This window comes from Anser cygnoides, chromosome 3 (genome assembly GCF_040182565.1).
Source record: "Anser cygnoides isolate HZ-2024a breed goose chromosome 3, Taihu_goose_T2T_genome, whole genome shotgun sequence".
NCBI classification, from domain to species: domain Eukaryota; kingdom Metazoa; phylum Chordata; class Aves; order Anseriformes; family Anatidae; genus Anser; species Anser cygnoides.
In genome coordinates this window covers 100,710,220-100,731,002 of record NC_089875.1, presented here as the reverse complement: position 1 = coordinate 100,731,002, position 20,783 = coordinate 100,710,220, and the positions used below count along the sequence as shown (strand labels likewise).

Here is a 20,783-nt window from a genome sequence, read left to right as displayed (position 1 = left end):
TACTTTAGTCAGTCGCAGTCTGTTGCCTTCCCAAAAGAACAATGTGTGCAGTGAGCTCGTTGAGTAGCAGTTCTTCTCCTTTAAAGGCTGTAAATTATATAGATAAGCAGGCAGAGTATTCTGTTTTGTCCTTTCTTTTTTTGTGACTATAAAACATTAGGGCAGTGCAGTCTACCAAGAAAATGTGTTTGCTTTGCAAAATTTAGCATTTGCTTCTGGAACTTGATATCAAAGTACATGATGGAGTCAATTAGCCTAGGTTCCAAACCACCAAGGCAATTGCTTAATTTTAGTTACATCAGTATTCCCAGTGAAGTCAGCTGAACCACTCACATTCTTCCGTTTAGGAGTTTGTTCAGTGTTTTGCTGTTTGGAGCTGTAGTTTGCTGAATTAAAAGGCTAGTGTTACATATAGGCAATGATGGAACCTGTGGTTGTTGGGTTGACATTTAGCAGATCTTTACGTGTTCTAAGACAGAAGCTTTTTAATCATCCCAAAATCATCAGTGTCATAGACAGTTGCACTGGCCTGTATCAAATTTGCAAGTGAGTGGCTCTCTAATAACGTGGGAAGTGCCTAAGTGAGATAAACCTGTTTCTGGCACTTTTTATTTCAATTGCCGTGCACAGGTGTTATTACAGACTGATGTAGGCTAATATGATTATGGACTATGTAGTGCTGGAGGGTAAATGCTTTGGGATGTCTTTGGCTTACGCTGTACTAAGCAGATGCACATCATGTAGGGGATGTGAGAATGTTAGGAGAAGACAGAGACAGAAGAATGATACTGGCATGGCTGACCATGAGTTGTCTGTGAGGGGAGAAACATTCCTTCTGTATGTCCCTGTTTATAGACTGTAATGGACTGAGCTGCTGCAGTTTTTATTGGAATTTGTGTGCCAGCTTCATTGCTTTGCTTTTAGTAGATGTCAGTTCTTCCAGCACTGATATTATATTTATATTCTTAGGATAATTAGGTATAAATCTTGCATCAAAATGTTTCAGTTCTTCAGTCTCAGTCTTACCGTCTTTTCTTTAAGAGCACGTTAGCTTAGCTTTGCAATGAAGCTCTGTTTTAAATTGTGTCCATTTACAGTGTTCTAGCCTGGGTGTTTTTCACATGTGTTGTTTGACTGTAGCACCAACAGTGAACAACAGCAAATGTCCTGCCTTTAAATAGTTTTAAATAGGTTGCATGATTTAATTCAACAGCCTTATGCAAAGAAATCAAGATTAGATTTTTTAAAGATCAACTTCCAAGATGTTCTGTTGTTTATAGGGGGATAAAAAGGAAGTAGGGCCTCCCTTACACATCTTTCCTGCATATAAAAATCTTCAAACAAATTTAGCTTTAGTGTTCATTGCCATGGTAATAAAACTGCTGATGTAACATGATTTTTTTCTTTTTTTGTAAAAGAGTTTTAGCTAATTATATCTCCTTGGTGTCATTCTTACTCATTTTAGATTCTTAGTGTTTTTTCTTTTCCTTTTCTGTCTCTTCACAAAATGTGCTTCAGTGAATGGAAATGGAAATTTATTTCAGGAGTAGAACATTATTACAGCAAGTGTTCCAAGGGAAGACTCCATTCTATAAATGAAATGAATTTCAATTATTTAGCAGCACCTCTTGGGCCTTTTTATATGATCCCAATAATGCTGCAACAACAAAGGCTAAAAGACAGAGGAGTAGGAGGTTTACGTAATAAACAGCAGTAAAAACTTTTGGAACTAAAAGAAGACAAAGAATAAATCAAACTCTGTATAGTATATGCTGAGATTAAAAAAGAAGAAAAAACTGAAACAGAAGGAGGAGTGAAGTTGCTTCATAGTTAGAATTGTGTATCGCGCCTTTTCTGAGGATTTTTAGGGACTGAATAATGTTTGGAAGGGTAAGTGTGCTACAGGACATCTTTTAGTTTTAAAAGAAACAACTCTTAGTTTTGTGAAATCCAACAGGAGTTTAATATGCAAAAAGAAAAGATGGGTAAACATTCAATTTGTATTAAAATGAGACAGAAAAAAATGGTGTAAATATTTCTAAGGATCTTAAGAAAAAAGGAGAGTGCAAGATCATGAAATAACTTCCAAAAACCTAGCCTACTTTTGCCAAGTTTTTAGTAGGAGCAATGATGTGTAATATTTGCCTAACAGGCTACCTGAACAAGTTATCTGCATCTTCATTTAAAGCAATGTAAATGAGAAGAACATAACTACATTTACTTAATGAAATTATAATTATTGAGTTATTACACAGTAAAAGTAAAAAATTTACTGTCACTGTGTTAGGAATGGTCACTGTGAATTACAAAGCTATATTTAAAGGATAGCTGTAGTAATCAATTAAGACAGAAGAGTAGGAGGTTCTCATAACCTCAGTAAGCAGTTCTCATAACATTAGATTTCCCCGTTTTGGGGAGAAGACAGCTTTAAACACGACTGCTTTCTCTCCTTGTTCTAAAGGACGTGCCTCTTTTACTTTGAAAAAGGTAACTCAGCAGCCAACTGGGTAGGACAGAATAATGAAGTGTAAGTGAAATGTAACAGGAAATTATTGTCATTACAATTCGGCAAAGTTGAGTAATGTAGAAAAGCAAACAGAGCCACTGACCATGAACCAAAAGTAAAATATTTTTTTCTAAATCCACTGTTTTATCATGGTTCATTTGTAGGGATCTCTTACACCTTTTGTTTACAAAGGTCTGGCTAAGGAAAGATAGCTTGACTGGGAAAATGCCCCCAAGTTATAGATCAGATTACGGTTATGTTCATGTCATATATGTCAGCTAAATGGCTTAAAAAAGACCACAAGGAATCTGCTGAGACATCTGAGCGGGTATTAAACAACTACTGAATCCCGGAACTTCCTCTATCAACCATGTCCCTGCAAAGCTTACAATACAGCGCAGTTGTGCTCAGTCATTAGGTAGTCCATGTACACCAAGGGATGTAAGTAACAACCCTGGTCTGAGCTCAAGCCAATGGTTTCTGGAGTTACGGGAAGTTTGTATGTAGGAGCAGAGGACTGGAAAGTAAACCTGGGTTGCTGAGGCAACTGTGGGATGTATGTTTAGTACAGAATGCTCCACAGAACCTTTGCTTCATACATCATCAAAAATACAAGCCATAACATACTTCCTAATAGTACATAACAAGCTTATGTTCTATTAAAACAAAACAGCAGCAACAACAACAAAAAACACCAGAAAGCACAAATGCAATGTGAAAAAACAAGATAATTGTTGAGCTGAAGAACATCATCATCATTATAGGTCACACAACAGTACAGTACAGTGAGATTGATTTTAAGTGGCGCAAGCTGTCTGTTAGCTGGAAAGGGGACGTGCGGAGTAAAAGAAACAAATCTGTGAACGTTCAAAATCAAATAGAAACACCTCGCTAATGAAATCTGCTTCATCTAGCAGGGCAAATTTATGCTTAGTATTTATGATCAGTGGTGGAAATTTCAACAAAGGCAACTTTTCACCCACCTCCATCACTGTTCACATAGCCTGGTTATTAAATCAATCAATCAATTGTACAGAACATGGGTATGCAGTCCATTTGTTATTAATAGTCTTGTGTTTTGTCTTCATATTCAATATTTCATTATTCAAAAGTGTCCTCCAGCATGCCTTTTAAAAAGATTGCTGTGACCTTGATAGACGTAATTTCTTTGCTCATGGGGATGATGAAGGATTACCTGTTTAACAAAGAGGTGGTTTCTGTTGATGTTGCTGTGTTCTGTTTATATCCATATATCCTCTGATGGCACATGTGTGTTTCCTGGAAACAGATGGAAAGGGCAAAGAAAAAAATATATCATTTCCTCTCTGCAAAAAACAAACTATACTTTGAGGCTCATAGCTTTATTTTGACCCCATCCCACCAGGTGCCACACCATAAAACGTGGTTGCTTTATTATTTTACTCCTGAGAAATGATTAAAAGATGGGTGAAGATTTGAGGTCAGCCCATTAGATTTGTGCAGTGTGTTTTTTAGACAATTTTTTATATAACAGGAAGAGCAAGTTCTTGTAAGAGGATAATGCACCATTATGTCCTTGCAAGTACCTAAAGCTGAATTCAGATCTCTGTGGAAACCCATGAGGATTTATGTGGTTGTTTGGACTGGGTCAGAAGTTGCGACCTGAGAAAGATTGAACACAGAGCAGAAACATAGTAAAACTATTTGTCTGTGTGTAAACTTAATTGTTGGCTTCAGTTCTTGGTAAAGTCAAGATCTTGGTAAGATTATTTCATGAGTTTAACAATTGCATCATTGCACTGGGACAGAGTGAAATAAAAGTTTTCATATAAAGATAACAATACTTGGTTTTGGCATTTCTGTTTATGATTTTCCCTTGTTGTTGATTTCTGTGCTTACTGCTTAACGCTTTCTGGAGAATTGGTTTTACATTTTTTTCTCTCAATTTGAAATCTATCAAAGTAAGTCACAAAATAACAAAGAAAAACATGAGTTAATCCTTGGGTAACAGTTAAAATAGTATTTAAAATTAATATCTATTTTAATAGTTTATATATTTTTTTTGCTGCTATTATGTGCTGTTTCAAAGGATTTTTTCAGATGCAGATGTTTCCTGCTCTTCCCAGATTTCAAAGCACACGTTACTCCTTTTGACCTCACTAGAGATGTTTCGTGCTTGAGGCTGTGCTCGGCGTTTAAGATTCTGAGTTGCTGGCTGTAATTTGCTCTTTTCACCTATGGAAACAGTAATGCACATTACCAGTTATCACTGGTAACAATTACTTGTTGGAAGTTGCTTCAGGGTTGGTGTATAAAATCATGCATATTATTTTATATTTCAAACATTTCCAAAAAAAAAGCATTAAAGATCAATTGTTAAAAATGTGAGCATCTTGCTTCTGCAAGGGGTCTGACAGGCAAAAGTACAACTGGTGTTTTCTACAATATTAAAAAAAAGTACTTAATTATTTCTGTTTGTACTTTGTAAAACAAGCTGTAGGCGAAATGCAGTGAGGTTAAGCTAACCTGCAGTTACCTTGCATTTGCTGTGACACAGGTTGTGGGAGATCTTTGAATATCATATGTAACTTGAGCAGGTTTGAGCTTTAAATCACAAAACTCAAGACTTGATTTTTGACAAATCCAATATGTGGAGGGTTTTTTTTGACCTGTTATAAAGGTAAATGCAAAATTTATATTAGCAAATGGTTGAGGACAGCCAAATGGTTATCATCTCTTACATGTACAGCTTTGAAAACAGCACAAGCAGTCTTTTGTTTTTATTGTGGGGTTTTCAGTGTTTTTCTTTCGCTCTCAGGGCTGCCATCTGTGTCATCACTCTAGGCTTTGATGTGGTTTTTGGTACTGTGTGGTTGCCGTACTGTCCCTCACCCTCAGACTCCTGAGGTAGAAATCTGTGTCTCCCCAGAGGGCTCTCCATCGAACCAGTGTTGAAGGAATGTTTCTATGTACTTTGTTTTGGAAACTAAATTAATCTCATTAATTAAAAAAAAAAAAGGGGGGGCTTCAAAAGGCTTGTAATTTGTCTATAGACATAACCCATTTATGCTTACCTACCTGAAGAGGGATGATGCCGTCATACCTGCATAAATACCTACAGTTTATGGAAAAACACAGGTGTCTCTGCTCTAGTCTGTTATCAATAAGCAAAAATTACATTAATCTCCCTTATGCTGAGTCTGGTTTGCCTCTGATGTTACTTGCTGAGGGATCTCCCTGTCCTTACCTCAACCCACAGGCTTTTTTCATCGTATTTTCTTCCCCTGTTCCTTTGAGGACAGGGAGAGAGAGAGCAGTGTGGTGGAGCTGAGATACCTACTGGTGGGAAGCCAGTCTCTGAAAACCTGCATGAGTAGATGGAGCCTTTTCAACTTATTCATGCTTGTTACACCTGCCGAGGGTGATCTAATTGCCTTTAGGGTATTTTAGAATGTGTTTTCTAAGCCGAGGTTCCAGATCAGGCCCTGCAGCTGACGTGCGCCTTTTACAACACACCATTGCTGGATAAATATTTTGGTTTTGTAAAGTTCTGTGAGGAAAGACTTGGACTGTGGTCCACCTGCTGCTTTCCAGCTGAGTGTTTTAACCTTTGGGCTGCAGTCAAGCTGCTCTTCCCTGCTTTCCTACCGGGTCTGTGATTCATATGTTCTTGGCTGTAAATTGGCTTAGCTTCAAGAGAAGAGATGGAAAATGCATTAATTTGTGATACACCGTAATTAAGGTGCTTTTCCAAAGTGTGGAACATGTAGATTCATCAAAGTTATATCAGATGTAGAATCCAAATTCCTTGCTTACTGATGACGGTGATTAACAACTTGAGAGCTATGATAAAGATAGGAATGACTGCTTTCCCAGCATGTAAAGTTATTTGTAAATCCAAAAACGTGTAAGCTTTGAACCTTGATGACTTTAGCAGAGTTCAAATGCTCCTCAGAGTAAACTTGGGTCATGGCAGAAGTTTGGGCAGGCAGTATTTTCCATTTATGCAACTTGTCAAGATCGTTTTGAAAATCCATCTACACTGAATCAAACATACTTAGTACTCATTGTAAGCAAAAAAAAAAGACTTTGTTTTCATAAGAAAAACATCAGTCCTGTCAATAATAACCTGTTGCAGAAAACTGTAGAATTATTTTGGTTGGACAAGACTTTTGGAGGTTGTCTTGTCTGTCTTCCTGAAACAAGTCAAACTGCATCTGGTTGCACAAGGACTTGTCCAGCCAAATTTTGATTATCTTCAGGGCTGGAGGTTCCACAGCCTTTCTGAGCTGCCTGTTCTAGTGTTCAGCCATCTTCATGGTGAAGGAACTTCTCCCTACATTTAATATCAATTTCCCATGTCCCAGATCTGGTCCATGGTGTCTTTTCCTGTCAGTGTGCACATCTGAGTAGTCTGACTCTGTCTTCTGTGTACCGTCCCATTAGACAGGTGGTTTTTTTAATCCCTCTGTGTACATTATTTGCTCCAGTTTCCTTATCATCTTGGTGACCTTCTGTTGGACTTATGCCAGTATGCCAATGTCATTCTTGTACGGGGGAACCCAAATGTGGATATGGTACTTTTGATAGTATTTCACAAAATAAAAGCTAGGAGAAAAAAGTAATTGTGAACAGGTTTGAGTCTCAAGTATGGCATGTTATAGTAATACATTATTGAACATTAGGAAGTGGAATGCCTTTCAGGTTTTTTGTTTGTTTTGTTTTGTTTTTTTTATTGAGAATACACATAGCATATTTGCAAAAGCGTACTTGGGCCCCTCGCTACAAGAAGGACATCGAGGCCCTGGAGTATGCCCAGGGCAGGGTTATGAAGCTGGTGAAGGGCCGGGAACACAAGTCCTGTGAGGAGCGGCTGAGGGAACTGGGGTTGTTTAGTCTGGGGAAGAGGAGGCTCAGGGGAGACCTTATTGCTCTCTACAACTACCTGAAAGGGAGTTGTGTGGAGCTGGGGGTCGGCCTCTTCTCGCAGATAACCAGTGATAGCACTAGAGGGAATGGCCTCACGTTGTGCCAGGGGAGGTTTGGGTTAGAAATGAGGAGACATTTCTTCTCAGAAGGAGCAGTCAGGCATTGGGACGGGTTGCCCAGGGAGGTGGTGGAGTCACTGCCCTTGGGGGTGTTCAAGGAAAGGTTGGACCTGGTGCTTAGGGACAAGGCTTAGTGGGTGACATTGTAGTAGGGGGATGGTTGGACCAGATGATCTTGAAGTCTTTTCCAGCCCTAATGATTCTGTGATTCTATGTCTACTTTTAGATACTGTGGTTTTGAGATTAAGGACAGACTATACAAGAAGTTCAGTTGTATTTAAATTGCCACGTAGTGACAAAAGTTCAATACCTCAACCCAGCAAAATGTTTGCCTTTCTGATGAGTGCTTTGCTGAATGAGACAGTACAGCTGATTGTGTGTTTGAGGTTACTTTGATCTAGGCAAAGATCATCACCCTGAAATAATGCAGTGCTTCCTAAACCTCACAGGGCAGCAGCGTGTTTCTGTGACCAGCCTTCTGGTGTGCCATGGTTTATTACTGGTTGGAACAAATCTGGGTATAATAGTAGCATTGCCAGTGCCACGCCTGCAGGGGATTCCCAAAGTAACTGGTGAGTGAAATTTCTCAAATGGATTGAGTAGAATGGTGTTATACTGAACATTTCTTTTTTCTTTTTAATTTTTTTCTGTCAGTAGTTCAAATGACTGCCAAATTACATGTTGAAATACTTATCAGAGCTTTGTGATGAAATTGTATTTGTCATTCTTCCTTAGCTTCACCACATATCCGGATACTTGCCTAGATTTCTCTCAGTTGTTTGAGTCAGGACAACTGTTTTTATTTAGGGAATAAGAATAGGATAGGCATTAATCCTGTTGGAGTATAGTAAAAATACGAGAAGGAGAAGAGAGTGTGGTGCAAACAATCTTTCTTCCAGATTTGGGGAAAGCATTAGGTTTAGATACATAGGTACTGAAAATGTAGTATGTTTTCTGATTATTCAGTAAATTGGTTTTGTACCCTTTCTTTCCAAAACTGAAGACTTGGTATATATGAGAACATATATTTTGGTTTTTGGACAATGATCAGTATTTTTGCATTGAGAGATGCTTTTGTTAGTTTCACAATGCCCTGTTTGAAATATGTATGAATGCTGCTGTATCATTTTGCAAGTGTTTAAGCTGCTAGCAGAACCAACATTTGTTTAAGTATATTTTATTCCAATTAAAGACCCCTTTGCCATTCTACATTTTGATTTCAGAATTCTGCCAGAGCTGCTGAGCTGTGGAGGGAAGCTGGCAGATTTTATGAGGCAAGCTATTTGTAACTTCCTTCAGGGGAGGAAAAAAAAAAAAAAAAAAAAAAAACTTATGTAACTTTTCAAAATGAAAACGTAATCCTCTGTGTTCAGCAAGATACGCAGCAATAATCCAGTATGACAACAGATGAATATTTCTTAAAAGGTAGAGAAGCAATATTAGAAATAAAAAAAAAATAATGCGTAGTCATAAAGTCAAAAAAGCATTTCATTTTATTGTCTCATTTTCTCTTTTGATGTGGTTTATGTCATCTGCATATTCTTGCATTTATTTTGGGTCAAGACTTGTCAGATTTCGCAGGTCTAGCAGCATTACATTTTTATAGTCTTCAGATACAGTATTTGGAATTTGAACCAAAAATGTCTGACTTTTTCCAGTTGTGCTTCCAGTAGTGATAATTCATCTTAATATCATTGCACTTTCTGTAAAAGCAGATTTTTTTTTATTATAACCTGCAAAGTATTAGGGAGTTAGGGATGGACAGAGTGATTTGTAGAGTTGTTTTTTTCCATGATAGCCTAATTCCTTTTTATATTGTAGCTGATTTTGTATAATGTGTGTGTGTGTGTGTGTATATATATATATGTATATATAAACCGTAAAAGTCACATACGCTGATGTTGGTTGAGCTTCTGAATTTAGCACTATACAATTTATTTTTCATACATTCTAATGATTTGCACAGTGTAAATTCTCTTTGTACTACCAGCATCCCACTGTTTAAATACTTTTAAAAAATAATTGAAATTGTTCAGCCATTTCCTTATGAATCTGCCATGGTAACCAGAAAAGCATTCAGTAGGATGAGCTTTAGTTCCTGCTTTATAGTGTGGAGAGCTCTATTACAATGAGACAGATGTTCGTATGCTATTCTAGAAAGGTACAGAGTTGCAGTAGGATTAATTGAAAACCACATATTTTGTTTGTGGACTACTGGAGAAAGCTCATGATGTTATATTTGTGTCAATGCCAAAAAAAAAAAATAATAATGAAGTTAGTAGAAAGTTTTTGTACTCACGCTGTTGTGAACGCAGCACAAGTCAATTTGAATTCATACTGTCACATTTTAGCTGATTTATTAACACAGTCCTAAAACACCTTTATGGCACAATAGGTGATTTTTTCTTTCTACATTTTTTTCTGTAAGTTGAGTACATACAAGGCAACAGACAGGCTACAGACAGACTGGAAGCATATAATAGAATTTTAAGAGTTATGCATTCCTGAGCAAATTTAATGGACTACCTATGGCAGAGTGCTATGTGTTTTATTTATTTATATATTCTTAATCCTTTAATTGTCTTTTTCTTTTGGCTCCAGGAAGAGGAATGGTCTCATATCATGCACACAATGGGCCAGTCAAGTTTCTTGTAATGGCTACGTCTATAAACAAGAAAAACAAAAACAAGTTGAGGAACAGCCTGCCTCCTGGCTCAGAATCTAAAGACGACGACCAAAAGAATGTTCTGCACAATGACAGACCAGGCTCTTCCCTTAGTAACAACCCTGATACTTCAGTTTGGCTGGGAGGTTCAGTAGGATCCATTGCACAAAAAAGTGACTTGTCTTCATCTTCAGGATCCCTTACTTTGTCTCATGGATCAAGTTCCCTAGAGCATAGACCAGAGGACAGTAACATTTATGAGCTTTTGAAGGATCAAAATTTCTCGCTTAAAAGTAAAAGACAGAAATCCAAGAAAATGAAAGCGATTTCAGTGTTAGTCATTTCTGGTGGCCAAGGACACAGAAGAGTGAACAAGAAGACCAAGCAGCAACGACAAGATGAATTAGTGTCTTCGGTGATGGTCTGGCAGATCCCACTATTAAATATCTGAGTGAAGAAAATCCAAAAAACTTCCTACTGTTAAACAAAGTCTGGTATCTTTTTACAGCAAATGCCAGCCTAGGACCCAAACCAGTAGACCTTACATACATGAGAGCAGTTTCAGTAGGACTGGATCACAGATACAAGGCAGAGTCTTCACATATTTAGAACATTCTGCAGTGTTAAGAGTATTGGAAAGAGTTTAGCTGTTGATTCTGTCTTTGATACTTAGAACAGAAAGGATTTGTTAGACACTTTTAAAGACTTTAGAAACCTTATTTATATTTACATTTATAAATATCATTATGTCCTATAGCACTTAGGGAAGGCAAGGAACATGTGCTCTGTCGCATGCCGTTTTCGGTTATGTAAATCAGCGGTTGTTTCCTTTTCCAAAGTGGCATATTGCATGGACTGTAGATTTTAACAAATTAGCAAATATTTTTAAACAATAAATATTCTAATGCAAGCTAATATTAATTTGGTAACTACCATAATAGTTTGTAACATCGTTCCATATGCCAGAGTTTGGTCTGAACAAAAGCAGTTATTTTAATTGACACGTGTTTATTTCAACGTAAAAAATAGATATTTTTTATTTCTAATGCTCAGTATTATTAAAAAAAAAGTTGCAGTATAAAAAGTGCATTAATTTTCTCAGTAGTTGCAATGTGTCTGTCACATAGAGAAAGTTCTAAGGGCAAATAGAAAATACAGATGTAGAACAGCTGTGCATTGTAGTGCTGGTAACACATTCCCTCCTGGCAGCTCGGTATCAAAGCTAGACATGGACTGTGCCATTTTTAATTAGGTGTGCATAACGAGTATATAAATAATGAGAAACACACTAACATTGCAATACGTATAGGAAGCGCATGTAATCAGTGTGGGTATTTGCCCTACGTCAGTTGATTTTTGCTACATCCTCAGGCAAACACCTATCAAATAGTGTCACTGCACAACTGCAGACAGCAGAGATATGGTCCTAACTTTTCACCCAGAGATTCAGCCAAACATGATCTCGTAAGCAGATATTGTGAAAATAGTGTGCACAGTTTCTTTGTGTTCATTCACTCAGTGAGGAAAGGTGTTGCTTTGGTGCTGTTAGAGGGCTGAAATCTAAACAGAGACCTAATTCATCATCTTTTCTTCATGAATCAATATATTTCCAAAGGGAATGTTGAATTTGGGGATTACTACTGATGTTGCTTTTTGCACTAGTCTCTGTGCATATGAAATACAAGACAAAGCCTTCAGCTCAGAAAGACATCGCAAAAAATGGTGATGAGACACGGCATTCAATCAAAATGCATTTAATGTGTGTTGAGTGAAGGAACTGGGAACATCCTTTTCCCTTGTCAATAGACTGGAAGATGCAGAGAAATCAGGACTCAAGTTTCATTAGGGTATGTTAGGAACTGTAATACTGTCCATCAGTTCAATAAAATATAAATTGTGTCCAAAGCAGAAAGTCTGCCAGATGTTTGCATTGACTAAAGTCAAGTGCAAGTTTTGACTGCTTCGGAACTCTTCTAATCCCAGTAAGGGGATGGATTTCCCTCAAATTATTTCTGCTACTTATAATACAAACTCCTTGATTACACCATGTTTTGTTTCAGTCTGCATAGTTTTAATCAACGTTAGCCGTAATTAGTTTTTCCCTGCACGTTATATTTCAAAGTAAACAGTACTAGGGACTGGATTAGTTTGTTCAATATAAGATAGTTTGTTTTTTTTTTCTTAAATAGCAGCAGCATTATAAGCGTTACTGAAATTTCTTTTGCTATTTTTCACCAAATTTGTATCTCTCTAAATTCTCAGTCTGCTCTAAAAAGCAAACCTGTATCAAGCTGACTCCAAAGTCAGTGGGTGGGCTGACTCACCAAGCCTGATGGAGCACCACAGTACGAGACCATCGTGTCTTCCTGCCACATGACACACAGTATGCGGGACAGAGGGAATGCTGCTGCGGAGAACCTTTGCCTGCTGGCTGGCACTAAAATAGACATTTCAAAAATCAGATATGCACGCACATTTCTTTTCAGAGGTTTGGCCCACATCCTACATCCTGATGAGAATGGGCTTCTTAAGCCATAATAACATCGACTTCAATAAGTCATGAAGGAAATTTCTTATGGGTTGGATTGTAGGTTTAGGTCCCTCCTTACTGTTTTGTGCTTTTACACTGTGTCTTTCACCATCTACATCTCACTGCTTCAGCTGGGTGTTGTCAGCATTGGTATGGGCTTAGCGTTGGCGTGAGTCCTTGAGCAAAACAATTTAGTGTGCCTCTAAGCCATCAGCCAGTAACATTTTCCCCAAATTTTCCTCCTCTTCCTGACCTAGTGCCTGGTCTTGCCTGAGGGATCAAGGCCGGTAGTGTTTTCTACACTCTTCCATAGCTATGGCCCTGGGAGTTGCTCTTTGCCCACTGTGTGGAAGTACTAAATCGTACAGTTTAATGTATGTATATTGAAAAACATGTTAAAAGATTCTTCTGTGTATAAAGCATATATAACCTAGTGTCCATTTGCTACACTTACAGCAAAAAAACTAAAGGTGTGATTCTACGTGCCCATCGGGTGTGGGCTTCCACATCCATGCTTTTGGGACTGGAATTACGATTATGCCCACTCTCTCGTGGTTCCTTATCACTGAGAAAGGTAAGCTGAGTCCCCCACACATTCAACTGGAAATCCATGCATGGAGCTATTACAGAATTTGCTGGCAATGATGCATGAGAGTTTTAAAATGTTAAGCAATATTAATCCTATCTTCCAGCTGAAATGTTGTTTTCTTCAGTTCAGACAACAGAACAGCAGAAACAAATCCAAATTTGCTCTTCTGAAAGTCCATCAATATTTTGCCACTGACTTCAGTAAGACCAGCACCACATTTACATTACACTGTTTTGAAAACAAACGTATCTGTTTGTCTTACTGAGTGGTTTAGAGAAAGAAAAGCCTTTTGCTAGAGACACACATTGTCTTGAACTGGATTTTCAGTAATGAACTGAGCACAACGTGCAATGCTTATTTTCTGATACACAGCGTACGTAGCAAGGTATTACCTTACTGTGAAAGCAGAGAGGAACCAAAGTTTATTTTACAGCAGGCAAATAACCTTTATAGCCGTTTCAGACTGCTGCTGGGTAGGTTGGATCTTGCTTTCTGATACTGCTTTTCTAGATTAATAGAAGTTATGGAAAATATTAGGGAAAAAGGGGAGCAAGTGTAACCACTATGATATACTCTGTATATGTTTTCTAACACATAGTAGGGTCTTTTATAACATGAGCCATAAAACTTATGTATTTATGTTCAAAGCATAAACTGAAAAAATGTTTAATAAAAATGTGATAAAAATTAACTTCACAAGTACATTTCTCGGGTCGTCATTTTAACAAGAAGGCTAGAATCCATGGCATGCATTAATGAGTAATATATATATATATAATAATGAAGTTATGAAAGGGAAAATAGGATATGTAATGAGGAAAACAGATATATTTTTGAATTTTTATAATTTCTAGGTTTTAAGCACCATCAAGTGCAATTTCTGCAAGTGATGCACACTCTCATAATAAGTTTGACCCCTGTATGAATAGACACAAATAGTACCCAAGCAGCAAAATTTCTTCTAGCTGCCTACAGGGAATATGAATCAGCATTTGGGCAGTGCATATGGTATAGAAAAATGAGATGCGTTAATGCTCCAAATGAGTATGGCAGAGCAAAAGCATTAAAAGAAATTAATTTTCACTTGGTAACTGGCAGTTCATTCTAATTAATCTGCCCTAAAGGATGCATACAGAATCCCCTGATTGTGTTTAAATTCAGAGGCTTGTATTCATCAGGCTCAGCAATAGCCTTTTTGTGTGTACCTGCACTGTTATAACTAAACAAGAAGAGAGTTATTGAAGTAAAATGAATAGCTATTAAAGCCTGCCTTTTTGTTCTTGTTCTTAATACCAGATCTATTTTATTTATTGTTCTGGAAAACACCAGCTTTTCATTCCCTCTTCTGAAGATCATAGGTATTTTCTTGAGTTTCCTTGCCATTGCTATTGCTGCAGTAGCAAAGATACGAAATGAAATCAAATTCCATGGGTGCAGGATATTGTAAATTCACACACTTCAGGCTGGATTCTGTCCCAGCTGGCATTTACAACTCATTTATGGGTGGGATGAGGGTGTTTAAAAGTGCACGCTACCCCTTTGAGACACATACGAGAATACGGGGAAAGATCTGAAGTGTGGTGCAGTGCTTAAACTTAATTTCTCCTCTCTCTCACGTCCAATTTGATTTTTGAAGCACATAAAGATGAATTACTTTTCATGAAATGCATTTGGGGGTGAGAAAAATCTGCAGTTTGAAAGGTGCAGTCAAGGGAGGGCTCTGTAAGAGTTGATCTGTACTTCAATGAGTGATACCGTGGGACTGATTCAGTATTTCTGATTGCTTTGTATATCTTCACAGCAATAATACTTCATGTAATAGTAGTGCTGTTAAGAATCATAGAATCATAGAATCATAGAATATCCTGAGTTGGAAGGGACCCTTAAGGATCATCAAGTCCAACTCTTGATACCGCACAGGTCTACCCAAAAGTTCAGACCATGTGACTAAGTGCACAGTCCAATCTCTTCTTAAATTCAGAAGAAGGTAAATTGATATCTGTAGCTTGGAATAAGCTGAGTTGAGAAGTGGCTGACTTGAAGCCTCATGATGAGTCTGTACAAGAAAACAGATTAAAGACATCGCTGCTGCCTAAACCCATGATTAGCCCTTTAAGCTGTGCCTCCTGCTTGCAGGCATCCCGCGTGTACGGCTCTTGAGCTGTCTGTGCTAGTGAACTGGGCAGGACCGGGGCCACAGCCTGAGCGCCACTGGCCTCTGGTCGTGTCCTGGTCATGGCAGGCTCTTGGGGGTTAATGCTTCTCCCATCAGGCAGCACTGACACTGCTACTTGGGTGGCTTGGGGCCGATTAGCTGCGTCAATCTCTTTGGTCTCTTGGTACTGATGAAGCTTAACGCATATCCATGTAGCCTGCTTCACATGGGATGGAACCTAGCAGCCTGAATGTTGAGGCCCTAAGTCTAGTACACATGGGGAATAGAAATAGGTGCACTTAGAGGCTGGTTCTTCCCACCGCTCTTAAACGTTTATTTTATGCCTTTATGATGGGAGCGTAGATATCAGCGTGGACTTCACACCTGCCATGCAGATAGCAGTGGTTGGTACATGGAGACTCAAGTGGTGTATCATACGCTGAGTGCATGGTGCCAGAGCTCAGAATTCAGCTTACTTCATTGCCGTTCAGACTGAGGATCTTTATGTGGAATGTATATTCTATTTTTCTTGCAAATGCAGCATGTGCTCTGCTAGATCTCTGTGCTATTTGATTTGAGAAATCTGGCTCAAGATCTTCAGAATTAGCTGATTTGCTGCTTCCCCACACTTGTACTTACTTGATCGTAACCTTTTGCTGAGAGGCATGCCCAGTTATCAAACTGCCAGAAACACTCATCGCCTTTAAGGCAAAAAAAAATAAAAAAAAAAAAATAGAAAGAAAATAGCAACACTGAAACAGTTCTGAAAGGATCTGAAATTCTCCCAGGCAAAGGAAGATTTACTGTGCAAGCCCATTTAAATGCAACAATGTGGACATATGACCAAAGCACTTCGAGTGCTTTGGCCAAGCTCCATAAACTGCTCCATAAGAGGCGGTTAGTCATTCACAGCACGACCTTCCAAGGTGTTCAAAGGGATTTTTTTCCTCCAGCAAAACAGGCCTTGACAGCAGAACTGCACATTCTGCTGTTGTGCGTATTGTTACACACCGGGGATAATCACAGTGATCATTAAAGTGTGTCCCAACCCGGAGGATGAGCCAGAACACCTAGGAGGAAGATGGCACGCCTTGGAGGAGATGAAATCTTTGTAAGCATTCACTGGAAACCCTATTTAAGGGGTATTTTGACATCAAAAGATTCAGGTGAGCCGCTAGCAGAGTTTTTACAAGTGCTGAAGTACCAAATTGCAACTGAAATCTGTGTATTTGCATGACTGACTACTGACTACAAGAAAGGTTTTAAATTCAAGGAATCAGACACAGCTTGGCTACACAAGGTCCAGGCTTCTCATTTTTGCTCTCCATTTGTCCTGATTGGAGAGAAATGCAACAGGTTTCATCTTGGGCATCAGGGTCACTTCAAACATTGGCACAAAAAAAATGTACTCACACTTCCCAAAGAAAATTGTGCAGGTCTTCTTCTGTGGACTTTTCTGTTTCCTTCTGCCGGCATCTCAAGCTGCAGAACGTGCCTGTCCAGCTGCTCTGAATGCTTTTTGAAGGTGCTCTTTTGAAAGGGATTTTTTTCGTGGAGAGTTGGATAGCACAGACCACGTACTTCAGTGAGAAGGATCCTAGTTCAGCCAAGATCTGTAAGTGCAACAATCTTTCTACAATGCTGCTACAAGCAGCCCGTGCTGCTCTTAATCCAGATCAGATGCAAGTGACACCATCAGTTAACGTCAGCTGCTTCCGTGCTGCTGGAGACGAGAGCACCTCAACTGTCCCTCGCACGTGTCCTGAGGCTGCATCAGGTGGAGTCCTCGTGCCGGCCCCTTCCCTGCATGAACCCAGCTGTCCAGGCAAGCAGCCGGTTACAGCCTCCACCTCTACCTGAAGATGTCTCACGGGAGTATCAGGATTTGGGGAGAAACCTGCTGATCACGAGGTGTTTTGCTCACACACTGTAGCGCCAGCCATGGAGGTACGCTGGAGAGAGAGGTGCCGTGACAGTCCTTGGTTGTGGCTGGGAAGAAACGCTGCCTGGATAATCTCCTCCTACTGTAAAGAGCACGGGTAGGCTTTAATTCTCTTTTTCAAATCCTTTGGTTTTTATTATCTTTTTAGTGAACTGGGAGATTATGTGCTTGTTTTCCCAACTGCTCATCTAAGTAAGCGCTGCATGTTCCCCATCTTTTAACCCTATCAAATGCTTTCAGTCTAATTAAAAGCTGTTCTACCTGTTCAGAGCATTGTTCCAGGTGACAAAACTCTCAGTAAGCCAGTCTCTTTTGTTCTGCCTTTTTATTTTTTTTCTTATATTAAAAACAATATTGATCTGTCTCTGGTCTTTGCTCTTTAAAAACAAAACCCAAAGAAATCTTTATGATCTATTTTTCCTTATGGCTAATACCACTCTGTCTCCCACAAGCTGATTACCCTTCCAGTAAGGGTAACTTGCCCTTTTTCTGCTCCTTTTTCTTTACATTCTCCTATTTGGGTGTATTACATGCATATAGTACACAAAGGTAGATCAGCTTGAGTCATCAAACCTACTGTTCTCTGAATACAATATAGCTTGTGTAACATACCTGCAGCATGTATACTTTTCATATTCCAGATATACAAGATTTATTTTAGTCATCTTTGGCTGCTCAGCAGAAATATAACGAACTGTTGCCCTGTGCCAGCAGTAACAACCAAACCAATGCTTGAGGCCTCCGTGTTATAGTACCAAGAAGCATTTCACATGGGAGTCTTCAGCTGTCAAACACAGGATGAGCAAAAGGAGTCATGTTTTCTTTTCTGTTTGTTTGGTTTGCTTACGTTTTGGCTTCTGGCAATGAACTGGATCTCTGGATACTGCAGGGACTGCTGATCCCAGCTACTGCCACTACCTGTCGGACACTTGCTCCAGCATGTGCAGGTGCAATGTTGCTGGAGTTTACCCAAGCCAGTTCCAGAATTCTAGTGTTGCTACATTTATTTGTCCAAGAGGCTCTTGGAAAAAGCTAGCCTGCGTGGGCTACACTCTGAGCCCTTTATCTAGGAAGGTTTAAAGCCTCTTGGTCTGTGGGATATGCACTGAGTATTTCATCCGGGTGAAAAAACGATTTTGTTAAATGATTCCTAACCTCCTTAAATGAGAACGTCAGGAGCTTCATTGGCTAGAAATCAAAGCCCCTGAAAATGAGATGATCAATTTTGTATGTGAACTGCTTGCTAATTTTACCAAAGAAGAGTGCTTCTGCCCATCTACCAGGGTAGCCCAGTGCTGCACAACGGAGTTGGGAATCACAGCAGTGCAGCTGCTATTGCAGCCAGTGGGAGAATGAGAAATGTGCTACCTCCTCAGGAAGACCAGAGCCCTGAATGGCTCTGGGAACACGTACATCTGTCCACATCTGGATGCTACCAGGTGTCCCTATTGTATTAAACAGAGAGAAGGGTGCATATTTTGTCTCCAACTTTATGTGCATAAGATGAAGAAACCTTCCTATTCCTATTTCTCCACCTGGATTTTCCTATTTTTATTCATTTAACCAGACAAGCAGCTGTAGCAAACGGTTCCCTTTTTTGTTACTGAGCACTGTTGCTGGTATATGAGAGACAGAGAGGAGGGGCTGTATGTCCAGAAGACTTAACTGGGCAGCAACTAGCTAAGGTTTCTGGGGCAGAGCATAGCTAACACCCAGCTCTTCCCTTTCTGCCTTCACTCACCTCACTGTCTTCACCACTCTCCAGGTGTTGCTCCAGGCTAATCGGCCCTTTCACAACATAGGTTTCTCCTCAAGTCCTGCTGGCCAGTAGCAGCAGTAACAAGCTGTCGGCAGCCCTGAATATTTGCTGTGTTGGCTGGGCTACAAAAATGCATGACAGGCACCAAATGAGATACCAGAAGAGGTGTGTGATACCTGGTTGCCTTTAGGACAGAGCCTTCTCTACCCTGGGACAATGATTCACCTTGTAATCCAGGTGTTTAAAATTAATCATCTACTACTACACCAGTATGACTTTACAGCTAATGGAGAGAAGCAGGCAACACCAAAGGATGATTCACCTCATCCTAAGATACAATGTCTAAGCTAGGTGAGAAATATGGCCTCGCAGACATGTTTATTGCTGTACGTTAATTATAAATGGAGCCTCAGTGAATTCAAGTTGCAAGGAAATGAGAGAACCAGAACCAGAGGGTGGACATTAGACTGATGTTCAGAAAGTTTGGGAATTGCAAACAAGGGCAAGTATGACCCACCAATACACGTAAATACACTGCTTCCTAGCCACTGATTCTCAATTGTCTCTCGAAACCATAGCTCAGACACCTCTGTGTAAACCCAGCCTGGAGTGTGATGTGACAGTAAAACCTGAAGAGGAGCTAAGCAAATTCAGCAGTGCTTAAAATCACCACATAGACAGAAAGCGTGAGTCAGAATGATCTCGGATATGATACTGTTGGCAGTCACGTAGCTCTCATTAATGTAAACAGAAGTCAGGCATCTCAGGGAGAGATAATAGTCCACATAGGAGCAGAACAACAGGGATTCTGAAAGTAATTTCCCAGACCTGTATTAGTTGTCTAGTTTCAGTGTCATCTTGAAATACACAGTATGTAAAGTAACACAAAATAGCAGGAAGATTAGTTCCTGATGCAGGAGAGATGAGTTATTTCTGGCAGGCTTTAGTGGATCTCCTTGTATCACATGGAAACTTCTTCCAACTAGCCAGGAACAGGACCGTGTACAGAAACCAACGCTCCAGTAACGTAATTGATCCGAATGAGGGAATAGCAGGAAATTCACAATTTTGCTGAAGACACGTGTTGCAGTCACCAATTATTCTAAGACCCCTACAACACTGCATTATTGTGGCCCCAGAAAGCATGCTGGCCTCTCTCAGCAGAGATGAGACATGACCTCAGCTTGAAAACTAGCATTCCAGTTAAGCACTCCACTTAAGTAAGCGTGTAACATGAGTGGAGCCAATGACTTCAAGTGGTTACACTTATCCAGCTTTGCAGGCAAGTGCTGTAGTGTATTAGGGACTAATTCAACACATAATGCGGTAAGACTTTTTGCAAACCAGAAGGCTGCAGAAGTCGGGCAATAGGACGAAATGGCTGAGAAGACACCCAGCCATGCTTAACCACCGTCACTGCGAAGCTGGAAGTTGATACAGCTGCAATGGTCACACTGCCACCAGAAGAAGAAATAAGTCAGGTTCACTGTAAGTGAGGAGAAGGGAGAGGCTTTGCCCATCTGCTTGGAGTGTCCCCACGGGCCAGGAGATGGGCTGCTGCTGAAGAACCAGCCTGACGGGACACCGGAGTGAGTGGAAAGAGGGGGAAA

The 20,783-nt window shown here is 39.6% G+C and overlaps 1 protein-coding gene across 8 annotated transcripts in view; it reads left to right on the top strand.

Moving 5' to 3' along the window:
• ARHGEF10 (Rho guanine nucleotide exchange factor 10) overlaps positions 1-14,019 on the top strand; it is a 121,108-nt gene extending 107,089 nt beyond the window's left edge. For all 8 annotated transcript variants that reach the window (XM_066994812.1, XM_066994813.1, XM_048051736.2 and 5 more), the window contains 2 exons: positions 7,983-8,105; positions 10,135-14,019. In XM_066994812.1, the coding sequence (XP_066850913.1) occupies positions 7,983-8,105; positions 10,135-10,649 (638 nt within the window). In that variant the 3' untranslated portion in view covers positions 10,650-14,019. The remainder of the gene's footprint in view (positions 1-7,982; positions 8,106-10,134) is intronic.
• The last annotated feature ends 6,764 nt before the right edge of the window (positions 14,020-20,783 follow it).